Raw genomic sequence first — 13,017 nt, 5'->3', positions numbered from 1 at the left:
AAAAAAAAAAAAAAAAATGACCGGCGCAACAGTCTGAGCACCCTTCACCTTTCCCTCCTGTTCTCTACTAGACTCTGTGTTATGGGAAAACCTAATAATCTGCAGTTGAATGTATATCATAAGATTGTGCAGGCCTTGGTTATGCCCCCAAACAAGACCACTTCATGATTCTAAAGATGGGAAACCAGTTGACGGGGTGTTTCAGCTGATGTAAATAAAGCCTGGTGAACGGCAGCCTGGGCCCGGCTTAGGGTGGAGGGTGCTATACTCTTACCTTGCTGGGGAGCAGAGGGCAGGCGCCTCACCACGTGGCTCATCAGAACATCCAGAAACTCAGAGCCAATGCGCTCCAGCTTGCTGCTTTGAGTTTATGAGTCTGTCAGTGCAAAGCATTATGGTTCCCCCCAGGCTCTAAATTAAACACCATAATATCTATACATCTATTTGTTATTGGCAGGTGGGGACAGATAAGCCTTTGTAGCCATTGCAGCTTCTTTCTTACTCTCAGCTTCCAACTACCTGCTGCCCATCAGTTACTCACTAAGCAGTGGAATTGGTGGGTTATACATAAATGTCCCACTGCTGCGTCCATTCTTTATCACGAGACTTGGGTTTTGTCCTTGTACAAGTTGGTTATTACTTGACATGAAAATTTGGCTTCAGAAGCGATTGCAGGGAATTCCCTGGTGGTCCAGTGGTTAGGACTCAGCACTTTTCTGCAAGCCACACGACGCAGCCAGAAAAGAAAGGAATGCTTTAAGTATCTGGTGCTCTTTCAGTATCTAGTTTCTGGTGAAAGTAAGGAACTCCTAACTTTCTCCTGTTTTATCTTCAAACAGAATTTATGTACTTTCATCAGTGCAGCCAGTAAGTTTGCACAGCTCCAGTACCTGTGGAAAAGCAGGGACTCGGGAGCCGTGAGTGCTGTCACGTGGAGCCTTGCTTCATATACCTGTGCGGGTAAGAACAAGCCTCTAATTGGTGGGGTGTCCTTTGTCAGTGTGGGGTGTCTACCCAGAGGAGCGCGTTATGTCATAGACCCTTGAGCTTAAATCCTTTGCAAGTAACTATTCAGATAGACCCTCCCAGTGTATCCATATTTACAAGGCTGATTTAATGCACACCACTCTCCATTTTCTGCAAGTTGCTAAAAAAAAGTGAAAGTACTTTCCTCCAAAAATCTGGCCTAATATTAACAGTCCTCTCTTGTTGTTTGAAAAGCATCATGAGTTTGGTTATATTGAATCCACTAGCCTGTTTTAAAAATGTGAATGTTTATGATGTAACAGATTCGAGAGATGAGAATCATACATTGGCTTTTGCGAATGAATATAATTTGCAGCAGTGGAGTTTTTCTGGAGCCATAGTGTTGGGTCTCAACTTTAGAATTTCCATTGTTCCTTTGGATTCTTGCAGGAACTACCTAAAATGAATATATGCTATATTTATGTAGGAACATTTAAAAAGTTCAGAGCTATTACATTAATTAGATTTACTAGTTTTAGATATTTGAATTATACTTCATGTTTCGTCTATATCTTAAAGGACCATTTTCTCCCTCCAGGGTTCTCTTCTCCCCAAATCTTTCAAGAACAGTTAGCATATATTCCTGCATTTAAAACGGAAAGATATTAGCTGAATACCAGAATGTCTTAGAAGTTGATATTTATTGCTGAAATTTTGCTTTTACAGCAAGAATAGTGACAACTTTAATGACCACCAGTGATCTTACAAGTAAGCAAAATATTTTTCTGCCCACTTGCTTTTTGAATTTTATGCCATCTGTGCCTCCTTCACTTGTAAATTGTCTTAGGGTTTAACGGAGCCAGTTAGCCCCACTGGAGGCCGGCGACAATACACTCTTGGTCCTCATCAGTCACCATGTATGGTATTAAGCATCTGCCTGCTGTACCTGGGATAGAATATGCACAAGATAGTAGATCCCTATCTTCGTGAAGCTTCCACACCAGCAGTGGAAATGAACAGTGAAGTCATCACACAATTAACTATTGAAAAATATTGTGAAACATTTTTTGAAAGAGTAGGACAGGATGAGCACCGAACATGGGAACCTGACCTAGTTGGAGGGAGCCGGGGAGATTAATTTGAAGAGAGAGATCGGGAGGAGGGAAGAGACTGTTACCAGGAGCGGCATGTGTGGAGGTCATGAGCAAAGAGGATGGAGGGAGCACCAGAGGGGCTGGCGGGAGAGCATGGGGGCGAGTCTAATGCGAGGGAAGGAGGTGGTAGTGGCCAGATGGTCCAGAGCCTCAGAGAATTGCCCACAGGCAGCAGGAAAGGCAGTGACGTAATCATTCGACTCCATGTTCTTGTTCTGTTATTTTTAAAGGAATACTGTGATGGAGGAGGAAATAAAATATACCTGGGTTAACCTAAACAGAATTTCATTAATTCCTTAGGTTGAGTTTTCAACTCCCAAATTAAGCATATACATTTTTGGAAAATGATTAAAACAGGTGGCGTCACCCATTCTATGAAGACTAGAAATACGTCCCTGGCGTGTAGACCTTTTAAATAAGCTAATCATTGTCTGAGAAATATCGCTACGGAACAGCAGGGTGCATTTGCTAGTCCCTTCCCAGAGGCTTTTATCTTTGGTTCAAATACTTTCCATCAGCTCTGAGAGAAGGAGTAAAAGTGTTCTGGCCAAAGCATAAACTTGGGTCAAGTGGGGGAGGGAAAAGAGACCTGAGACTTCCCTACAGGACTTCAAGAATTCTCTGCTTGGAGAGGAGAATGGAACCATAATTAAACAACAAAACAAACCTCATGTTAATTGTGATTTGTTCTGTATCTAAGGGGACAGCTGTTCCTGAAAGTGATCGATAGATCTGAGAATAATCTTTTAAAAACAGTTTAGCTATCTTAAAAGTGTTTTACAACCCCAAAGATACATTAAATCTCATAAACCTTATTTATCAGGAGAGTGTTTGTCAAGTCACTAAGGTTACTTTTCTCTTTTTAACAAAGAGCCACATTTTCATGGTTACCTCAATATAAAACATGCTTTGACGTTTGGGCTAGTTTTTCACAATTACCTTCACTGAGTGCGGTGTACCACCTTTGCTTAATTAACATGGAATGTTCTGAGACACCATCACCCTCAAGACAAAAAATGAGTAACGGGGTTTTAAAAAGTTGTAATATTCACCAACCAGAGTCAGATTCCTCCAAATTAAGCATTTAGGATGAAATTATTCATGAAATCAGGCCAAGTGACCAAAGGTAGTCATGATAGGAAGATCATTTTCCCAGAAATATTTGGAACCAAAGTTGTTCAAAAGTCCACATGATCCATAGTTCTGTTTCATTTGGGGGCCGGGGGGTGGGCTTCTCCTTAGAGAAGGTGATTTTGTTTTATGTGAAAACAGTATTTTTTTAACACAGACTTCTTTTTGACTGATTTCAGTTCTTACACGTTTTGTGGCCATGCTGGCCTTAAATACATGGGTAGCAGCTACAATTCTTCACTACCAGAAGACCGATGTGAAGTCTGAGTGATGGATAGATTATTCCCACATACAGAGTGGATTTTGAATAACTGAACCAGAGGGAAGAAAAGCTCATCGCTAAACCAGGTCTTTTATAAATTTAGCCAACCGTGCCAAAGGTATTTTAGACTTGGAAGAGCCCGCTTAAACGCTTGTTTAAAAACATGGATTTTTTAAATCCCTGTCCCCACTTCATTAGGTTAAGGTAGGGCTCAGACATCTGCAGTTCTGAGAAGGCTGCTGATTGATGGAAGCCTCCCAAGAAGCTCATTTTGAGGAGACAGCGTTGACCCTTATTCTTAAAGTCATGATTAAGTTCCCTCCAAAGAGCTAACTGCATCTACTTCTCAGCTTTCACAATCTTTTAACAAATAAATCCTCTCCACAACACAAACATGAATGGAGTGGGATTTTGCTCAAGTGGAATTGTAGTAAATTACCAGAGTTCACTTTCTGGGACTAATGTTTAATTGTAATATAGACATAACAGGATGGCCTTATTGTATCATATCGCTGTATAATACCTCCTTAGGTTACAGCAAGGATACGAAGGCAAGCAAAAATTTAACTGGCTTGAATTCATATACCAAAGTAATCCACAGTAACTTCATACTGTGCCTTCAAGTAATTTGTAACAAAAGGTACCTGCAGTCTCTACTCATGAAGAGGCAATCCCAATATACTTTGATTCAAGCACAATGCTGCCGCTTTTAAAAGGATCACACCTACACAATACCATTACTGGAATTTGGTACAAAATACAGCTGACCTCGACCAGGTTTTGCCTATTGAAAGTATATGCAGTGCAGGGTGTTGCTGGGGTCTACCAAGTTCTTATGGATTTCATTCTCATTATAGTATCATACTCTGAACATGATGTTAAGATTACTGTACACTGTGTTTTCCTGAAAAAGCTTATCAACTCTAACATTTTAAGAACTCTCTTTCCCCTAATAATTGAATGGCATCATTCTACTATGTGCAGTAAGTAAATGATGCTTACTAGAAAATGTTTGTTTCCTATGTAAAATAAACTTTATTTTGAACTCTTCTGAGTCTTAAAACTCAATTGTTTAAATGTGATTAGTTTTAGGTTATGTCAAGTGCAGTTTTAAAAAATATAAACTGTGGTTAATCCTTTTAGAACTACTGCTTGGGACCAGCAGGAAGAGAAACGTGGCATCTAAAAGTAAATAATAAATCACTCTGTAGTTTAAAAAATCATAGTTATCATTTAAGAAAATCCAAATGAGTCTTTTCTCATATGCAGTTGTAATCTGACCATTAGTATAAATTATGTGATTTTTAGTCCAACATTTTTATTTAGATATACTTTATCAATGCTTAAAGCAACTCCTTAAAGAAAATATACTATCCTAGGTGAAGAGTTCTCCATTTCTCCCCTTTGGGAGGGAAAGGAACAAACGTTAGAGCTACCTGATATTCTGTACACATCATCATACTTAATCCCGCAACAATCCTATAAGTGAACAATCTCCATTTTACAGATGAAAACACTGAAGCCCAGACTGAATAACCTGTGCCAGATCAGATGGTTAGCAAGTATCCTAGAAAAGACCCCCAAAAAAGTGCTTTCTAGAAAACCACCTGTCAGCACAGTATTCCTAACAGAACAGGCTCCCTGCCTCTTTTATCGACACTCAAATGAGATTCTCAAGTTTGCATGCCCCTTAAACTACTGACATTAAATCAGACACAAACGCCTAGTTGAAATTCGATTTTGTATTCTCCATGGATTAAATGATAGGGCTGAAGATTCCCAAGTCAGTAACCTTAGTTGAGACTTCTTTGCTATACCCATCTTTCAGGGCAGGTAATTTTGGGGAGTAAATTTGAGAAGGTTGCAGCATTCCAGGACTATTTCACAGGAAAAGTATGAAAATGCTTATGTCTTAATTTCTTTTATTTAATTTTTTAATATAAAAAGCAGGCATAAAATACAATTACATTACTACAAAGATGCAACAAAATTAAAAAATATCGGGGGGTATCATTTTTGTTCAAGGGGACAGCTGATCCAATATTTATGATTATCTAAACCATGCAGTTCATAACTTATTACAATTCCAAACAAAACTATTATGGGGAAGGGAATCAAGGAGAGGCCCCCCAAGCATAATATTCAGCACCGTCACACAGTGCTTATCTTCAAAGTGCTTTACAAACCAGCTCTGGTATCTTCACAATATAGGGAAACTGACATCTTATCCCAGGGGAGGAGCGGTGAGTCAGTAGCAGTGTCAACAGAGACTGAGAAACTCAGAAGTGACTTGCTATCTCGGATTTTTAAAACATGTTATTTAAAGTATGTTTCAATAAGGTAATATAGTGTCCAAGTTTCTCTATTTTACCACCCAAATCCTGTAAGAATAGATTAACAGCAGCAGCATAACTTCTTAAATTGTGGTTTGGCAACCTAGAGTATTTCTTCTTGAGGATCTGCACATAAACTGGGATAAAGGAGCTCCTTCAGAGCCAGAATGGTGTTAACTCTAGCATAGTTTAAAAAACACTAACCTTTATTTTAGATTTATTGGTATACTTATCCTTTAGTTAGCTCCAGAGCATTTTAAACTTTCAGACAGATTTTTTTAAATGTTGCTTCCAGATAGTATTTTTTTAATTAATACTTTTCAAAAATGCACTATACAGTAATCCTCAACAGTAATCCTGGCATCAGTGTTCCTTCTACTTTGTCTCACTATTCCCACAAAAGTAAAAAAATCCAACTAAGAAAATCCCAGTATTCACTACTTCTTCGTTCTCAAAAGGAGGTATTTATGGCTCTAGGAGAAATCAAGGTGTGACAAAATAAGCAACTTTTGGTCTTAAATTTATCTTGGAAGTTTTGGAGCCTCAAGAAAAAGAGAAGCTGGCACAAAATCAGGCTGTTAAACCAAGTCAATGTAATATATTTAATGAGTGTTGGGAAGAGAGCATTTGGATGGGTGTATGCACTCATGTATGTACATGAAACCAGCGACAGGGTATAAAGCAAATTCTTACCCAAGGTCAGAATTTTTTATTAAGCACATTTCCATTAGTTGAACAAACAACCTTATAAATCCTTATGTCAAACCATATAATGTGAAGAATCTTCATGGAGAGATTTTTTTCGCCCCTTAGGATATCTTTTTCCCCCCAAAAAAACTTCACATTAATTTTCCTCATATAATGAGTTGCATCACACCATGATTCTCCATATTCTTTAATATATACAGCATTCAAAATTTAAACTTTTGCCATTTTTACTCAAATATTTCAATTACTCATGTGTAAACTTCAAATTATTTCACCTTAATAAAGTTTATTAAAAATATATATATATATACTCTCCAATTCAGAATAATATGATAGAGCCTCCCATAGTGTAACAAAATCTTTATATAAAATATTAATTCAGTCTCCTTTTAACAAGTCTAATGAATGGAAATATTTATTCTATATAAATTTTATATATTTTTCATTTTTTAATCTTACTTAAAAAAAAAAAAAAAGAGCTGTGCCCCCAAACCAGAACATACCTGCAAGGGAAATGGCATGCATATCTAGTTTTAGAAGAGACAGCATGAAACGAGTGCAGCCTGGATAATGTAATAACAAGATTCAGTTTCAATACATCAGTAGCCAAAGGCCACTCTTCAATTTCCACAATAGTATCTATAACTGGGGATCTAACTCTTTAAACACCCTACACTGACCCCAGAAGGAATCAATGAAAAATGCCTACTTCCTTCATAGAAATATTAGATGATGTATTTCAATATCACACCAAACTCTGTGTATGTGTATGTATATAAAGAGAGACTGATAAAAGACTATGTAATTTTTTTTAACTTGATTCTTACTGATGTACACTGTAGCAGTATAAAACATACACTTTTCTGGGATAATGAGAAATAAAGCAGGAATAGTCCCGCATAAACTGTTAACTTTAACAGCATTTAAAAAAATAAAAATCAAGTTAAGTGCCTTTGAGGCAGCTTCTTCCTAGTCACCAGTTTTCTTAACCCAATACTGAAATATTGCCATACACAGTTGTGTGTTTAAGGAATCACATTTAAATATTTAAAATATATCTACAGTATGTCTTAGTTTTCTTTGAGAGAATTTTTGAATCTTGAGTGAAAATGTAAAAATAGTCACAAATATCTTTATCAGAAATAAAAACATACCTAGGGTAGCCAGGAAATTAAAAGAAAACATTTCATAGTCACACACTAATACTGAGGTCTGTAAAAAGGGTTGGATGAATAATAGATATACACAAAAGATATATTAGTTCCAATACTATCCATTACTGTTTCTATCACCAATACTTAAAAAAAAATTCTCTTATACAATCAAAATAGGCTGACATTGATAACTATTATGTGTAAAAATAGTGCACTATTTTTCTTCTGCAAAGCAAATTTGCATCCTAAGCGCTGGTAAACACTTGTTCTTTTTTTTTTTTTTTTAAATACAGAAAAGGGTGGAGATTTTGAAAAAAATTAAATTAAGGCATTCAAAATGGGTAAAGTTGCCTATTATGAAGCATTAGGAAACTGATACAATTAACTTCAAACTTGTTACAGTAATTGCTTAAACATGAACATGCAGTTTCCATCAGATACACACAAATGAGTGATATAAACTCCAACATTATGGCTTTATACAAATGCATAGTTGCAACTGCAGTAAGTAATGATATATGATTACTGTTTATAAAAAAATAAAGTGGGAAGTTAAAAAAAAACCCTCTTGCAGTATTACAGTACTATATAGATTGTGTGTGTGTGTGTGTGTGTGCGTGCGCACATGTGTATATATACATACACACACACACACACACACACACACACACACACACACAGTATAATGGTCACTTCTTAAAGATGCAGTCTATATCACTGTAGTGGAATCCATTCCCAGATTCTTCTGGCAAATGTGCTGGTGAAATCTCTCTGCTGAAGCTGAAAAGATGATTTCTTTAACTCTTCTCAATCCTTTTATTCAATGTAGTGTGAGTGATGCTAAGAGAGCTTTATGGAACAAGTTTGGAAGAGTTGCACGTGATATTCTTACTCTATTAACCAATCACTGTTGGTTCAACTTGTTGCTCCAAAGGAGCCCAGAAAAATCTATCCAACATTTAGAATTTATATTGCAGGAATAAAGGGAACATATACGTGTGTATCGGTCTCTCAGGAAAATATAGCTTTTTAATAAATTTTGGGCCATCATATTTCAGTCTTGTTTCAACAGTAAGAATATGATCACCTTGAATAATGACTGCATTCATAGAAGGCAGTTAGCTGGAAAGAAAAGGAAAGTAAAGTTAGTTGATACAGTGAAATAATTTAAGAGATTGTTATCAGTTCTTTGAAAAGGCATTCCATTTACATCAAACTATACAGTCTTCCAACTACTATACTTTTAACACCTGAATCATGCATAAAACATATTTACTGTATTACTTTTCTTATTTTTAGGTACATGAAATTATATTCTTCCTCATATTTTCTCACACTGGCCACAAACATGACACACAAGTTTTAATATGGTTAACTGAATATTAGGGTGAGACAATATGTCACTGAATGATTCAAGTGAATGTCAAGTTTGACTTGGGGTTTAACTGTTAGCAGCCTCATGTAGCTGAAAGAAGAGTGCACTTATGGAACAGGTTCTACTTGACTGTTTGACCCTATGCCACATTTTTTAAATCTATGAAATGGGAACAAACACGTTGCAGTAAATATATGTAAAAATTACTCTGTAAATCCTGGTTATAAACAGATCCCAACAATGTGTGATTTAAGTATGTATTTCGCAACATGTTGCTTAGGTTAAGACAGACATTACTTCTTTTAAATTCATTCCATATAAAAGGTTTAACTCACGAGTTTCAATTTTCATTCAAACCTGTTAGCCACTATTAACCAAACCACATTTTCTAAAAGCACAAGAGCTTTCACAGCATATACCATTAGCATTCCTCAGCAAGAGTAACATTAAATTTTCAAAAAGTAAACATTTCACATCACAAAAAAAGCCAAATCAGAAACAGCTAGTTCACAGCATTTATTAGACTTACAAAGTTTTTATGGTTTCAATTCTTGCAAGTTAGAAAGAAGGAAAGAGGAGGGAAGGAGAGAGGGGTGGAGGGAGAAAGGAATCCCATGCTATGTTCACAAACTAATACAGTTGTAGGAACTTGAAAACACTGTAAATTTTACTTCTCTGCATATGGCTTCTTTGGAATGAACAGAAAGTAACAGAATTAGCTCCATTTGTTATTTCTACATGTTTCATTCCTAAGATAAAAAATTACAATTCCAACTGTATTAAAAATATATAGCCAATAAAGAATCTGAACATAGCATTTCACTTTTATACTTAACATGGAAATTTCAGTTAGAAACTTGTCTGAAAACTACTTTTCAAATAAGTACTATCAAAAACAACTTAATAAAATTTCAAACTGGTCAAGAATAATGAAAACCCAAAGTGCAAACCACATGCACTACTTGGAAATACTAAAACAACTCATTTCTCATTTTTTGATTTACCCATTTACTTCTTCAGAAATCAAAAACATCGTCATCATCATCACCACCATCAACATCATCAAATGACCAATCCCAGTCTTTAAATGCCAAATCAAGCAATCTGCAATAGGAGGTTTGCAAATTTATACTCTAACACTCTTTAGAAACAACAGTTTAATACGCTATGATCAAAAAAATCACACTGTGTGCTGTAAGCATTTTAACTTTCCCTTCATTGATAACAACATGATTAAAATTAAGATGGAAGCACACAGGGAAATCTTCTTTCTCTTTACATGCAAATGCATACAATCATGTTGACCAAGTATGCTTTCCAAGCTACCAGAGAACTGAGGACGGAGATAATATTTAGGGGTAAGACACAATCTTCTTTCCACTGGGCCCACATGAAGACGTAACCACCCTGATGCCCAGTTTGATTTAAGAACTGAAAGCTCAGTATGTGTCAATGTTCCCTTCACAAAAGTGCCCAGTTAGCTCACATTTTCGCAGAATTGTACCATAAGCCCTAGTATGAAAGGTGAGTAATATTAAGAATGTAGCTTTCTCAATTCCAGCAGGACCCTACTTTTTCAACGGGTCACCAAAAGTTAAGCCTTCCATAAAAAAACTACACATACAGGGAAAAACACAGGTAGATAAGCAACATTAGTAACTTATCTTGGCCAAATAAACTGGACTTAGAACAGGGGTATATGTGGTCTTTTCTTTCCAACCCAACCCAACCATCTAATAGTGCAATCATTTTTATTTTTAAAAATAGGAGCAACTTTCTCATTGTTTATAACTGTGACGTTCATGAATACATTTGTGCCAAGGACCCATCTATGGTCACTATGTCAGTGGTTCTTAAACTTTAGTGTGTATGATTTATCCAGTGCTATGTATAATGCATATTACCAGGCTTCATCTCAAGAGATCCTGATATAATTAAATTGGGGGTGGGGGGGTGGGGGAAGTATATGCATTTTAAGATGAATCCTGCGATGAATTCTGATGCAGCTCCTTGACTTTGAGAATCATTGACAGAGTAGGTTGATGGATGATTACCCGACTCAAATTACTCCAATATGTGCTAAATGCAGAATACTTGATTAATAAGCACACAGACTTATAGTTATTTATTCACTTAAAATATATCACAGCCTAGCATACACTCATACTCATTTTTTTAGGCTTACATGTAAAGTAACTTTTAGCTATGGTTTCAACTCTACTACTTGGGAGACTGAGATCAGTAAGCCTTCCTGGGTATCCAAGCCACCGTTTTAGCATACTTTATGAAAAATCTGCATTTCATATCCTTCCAAAACCTTTGAAGAATGTGTGAAGCGTGTGCACATGTCGCAATCTTCAAATTTTAAAAGTCTCACCACTAGGCTATCAGTGTAATGCACAACGAGACTTCCTTAAAACCTCTCTCCCCTCCCCTCCCACTCAGTCATCTAATTCTTGTCATTTCAAGTTAAGAATCTTTCTTTAGAGGGCGGCGGCGGCGGCTCGGGGCCCGGGGCCTTTTGTTTGGGGCGCCATGGGCCCCGGAGCGGCGAGGCCTGCGGTTTCCCCTGCTCGCTCGGTCCCGGCCGCCCCTCGTGGGGGTGGGGGTCCGCCCCCTGGGCCGGGGCTTCGTCTCAGGCGCCCCCGCGCCGCCCGGCCCGAGGGGAGGAAGCGGCCCAGCCACCGCCGGAGTCGCCGCCACAGCCCTCTGCGCTCCGGACCGAGGCCGCCTCTCGTCCCTCGGGCCGACGCCATGAAGACCAAGGAAGCCAAGAAACCCTCTTTCCCATGGTTTGGCATGGACATCGGGGGAACTCTGGTAACGCGCTCATATTTTGAACCTATCGATATCACAGCAGAGGAAGAAGAAGAAAAAGTTGAGAGCTTAAAAAGTAACCGGAAATACGTGACTTCTAATGTAGCCTATGCATATGCACTGGGATTCAGGATGTACACCTTGAACTGAAAGATGTAACACTTTTTGGCTGGAGAGGGAACTTGCACTTTACCAGATTTCCAACCCAGGACCTGCCTACTTTTATCCAAAGGGGAGGAGATAAAAACTTCTCAACATTACACACGGTGCTATGTGCTACAGGAGGTGGTGCTGACAAGTCTGAAAACGATTTTCACACAGTTGGAAACCCCCACCTGCACAAACTGGATGAACCTGACTGCCTTGTAAAGGGCTTGCTGTATGCAGATTCTGTCAGTTTCAGTGGACAAGCTGAGTGCTGCTATTTTGCTAATGCCTCAGAACCTGAGAGATGCCAAAAGATGCCTTTCAACCTGGCTGATCCCTATCCACTGCTGGTAGTAAACACTGGTTCCGAGTCAGTATTTTAGCAGTCCATTCCAAAGACAACTATGAACAAGTAACTGGGACAAGCCTTGGAGGGGGTACCTTTCTGGATTTATGTAGTTTATTGACTGGCTGTGAAAGTTTTGAAGAGGCTCTTGAAATGGCATCCAAAGGTGACAGCATGCAAGCTGACAAGTTGGTCCGTGATATTTACAGAGGAGATATGAAAGATTTGGTCTGCCTGCTTGGGCTGTAGCATCTAGTTTTGGGAATATGATTTATAAGGAGAAGCGAGAATATGTTAGTAAACAGCATCTAGCAAGAGCTACATTAGTTACTATCACCAATAACATTGGTTCTGTGGCACGAATGTGGGTAAACAGTTGTCTTTGTTGGAAACTTTACGTGTCACTACTCTCTCGATAAAACTCTTGGCATATGCACTGGATTACTGTCAAAAGGTCAACTGAGGGCTTCCCTGGTGGTGCAGTGGTTGAGAATCCGCCTGCCGATGCAGGGAACATGGGTTCGGGCCCCGGTCTGGGAGGATCCCACATGCCGCGGAGCGGCTGAGCCCGTGAGCCATGGCCGTTGAGCCTGCGCGTCCGGAGCCTGTGCTTCGCAACAGGAG

General features: G+C 38.3%; 2 protein-coding genes and 1 pseudogene across 4 annotated transcripts in view; 2 read left to right on the top strand and 1 right to left on the bottom strand.

The window, feature by feature from the left end:
• SLC66A3 (solute carrier family 66 member 3) overlaps positions 1-3,522 on the top strand; it is an 11,318-nt gene extending 7,796 nt beyond the window's left edge. For 2 of the 3 annotated variants that reach the window (XM_007456914.1, XM_007456913.1), the window contains 3 exons: positions 840-960; positions 1,693-1,734; positions 3,431-3,522. In XM_007456914.1, the coding sequence (XP_007456976.1) occupies positions 840-960; positions 1,693-1,734; positions 3,431-3,522 (255 nt within the window). The remainder of the gene's footprint in view (positions 1-839; positions 961-1,692; positions 1,735-3,430) is intronic. The other variant, XM_007456915.1, reaches the window with a different exon arrangement.
• A 5,015-nt stretch (positions 3,523-8,537) lies between these two features.
• The window catches only part of ROCK2 (Rho associated coiled-coil containing protein kinase 2), a 134,754-nt gene continuing 130,274 nt past the window's right edge, over positions 8,538-13,017 (bottom strand). The window contains exon 33 of the mRNA XM_007456911.1: positions 8,538-8,830. Coding sequence (XP_007456973.1) covers positions 8,827-8,830 — 4 coding nt within the window. The 3' untranslated portion in view covers positions 8,538-8,826. The remainder of the gene's footprint in view (positions 8,831-13,017) is intronic.
• Positions 11,838-13,017, top strand: part of LOC103089870 (pantothenate kinase 3 pseudogene) — a 1,444-nt pseudogene continuing 264 nt past the window's right edge.

This window comes from Lipotes vexillifer, unplaced genomic scaffold, assembly GCF_000442215.2.
Source record: "Lipotes vexillifer unplaced genomic scaffold, Lipotes_vexillifer_v1.1 scaffold390, whole genome shotgun sequence".
Lineage (NCBI taxonomy): Eukaryota > Metazoa > Chordata > Mammalia > Artiodactyla > Lipotidae > Lipotes > Lipotes vexillifer.
The sequence above is the reverse complement of the archived record's forward strand: the minus strand, read 5'-3'. Positions and strand labels throughout refer to the sequence as shown.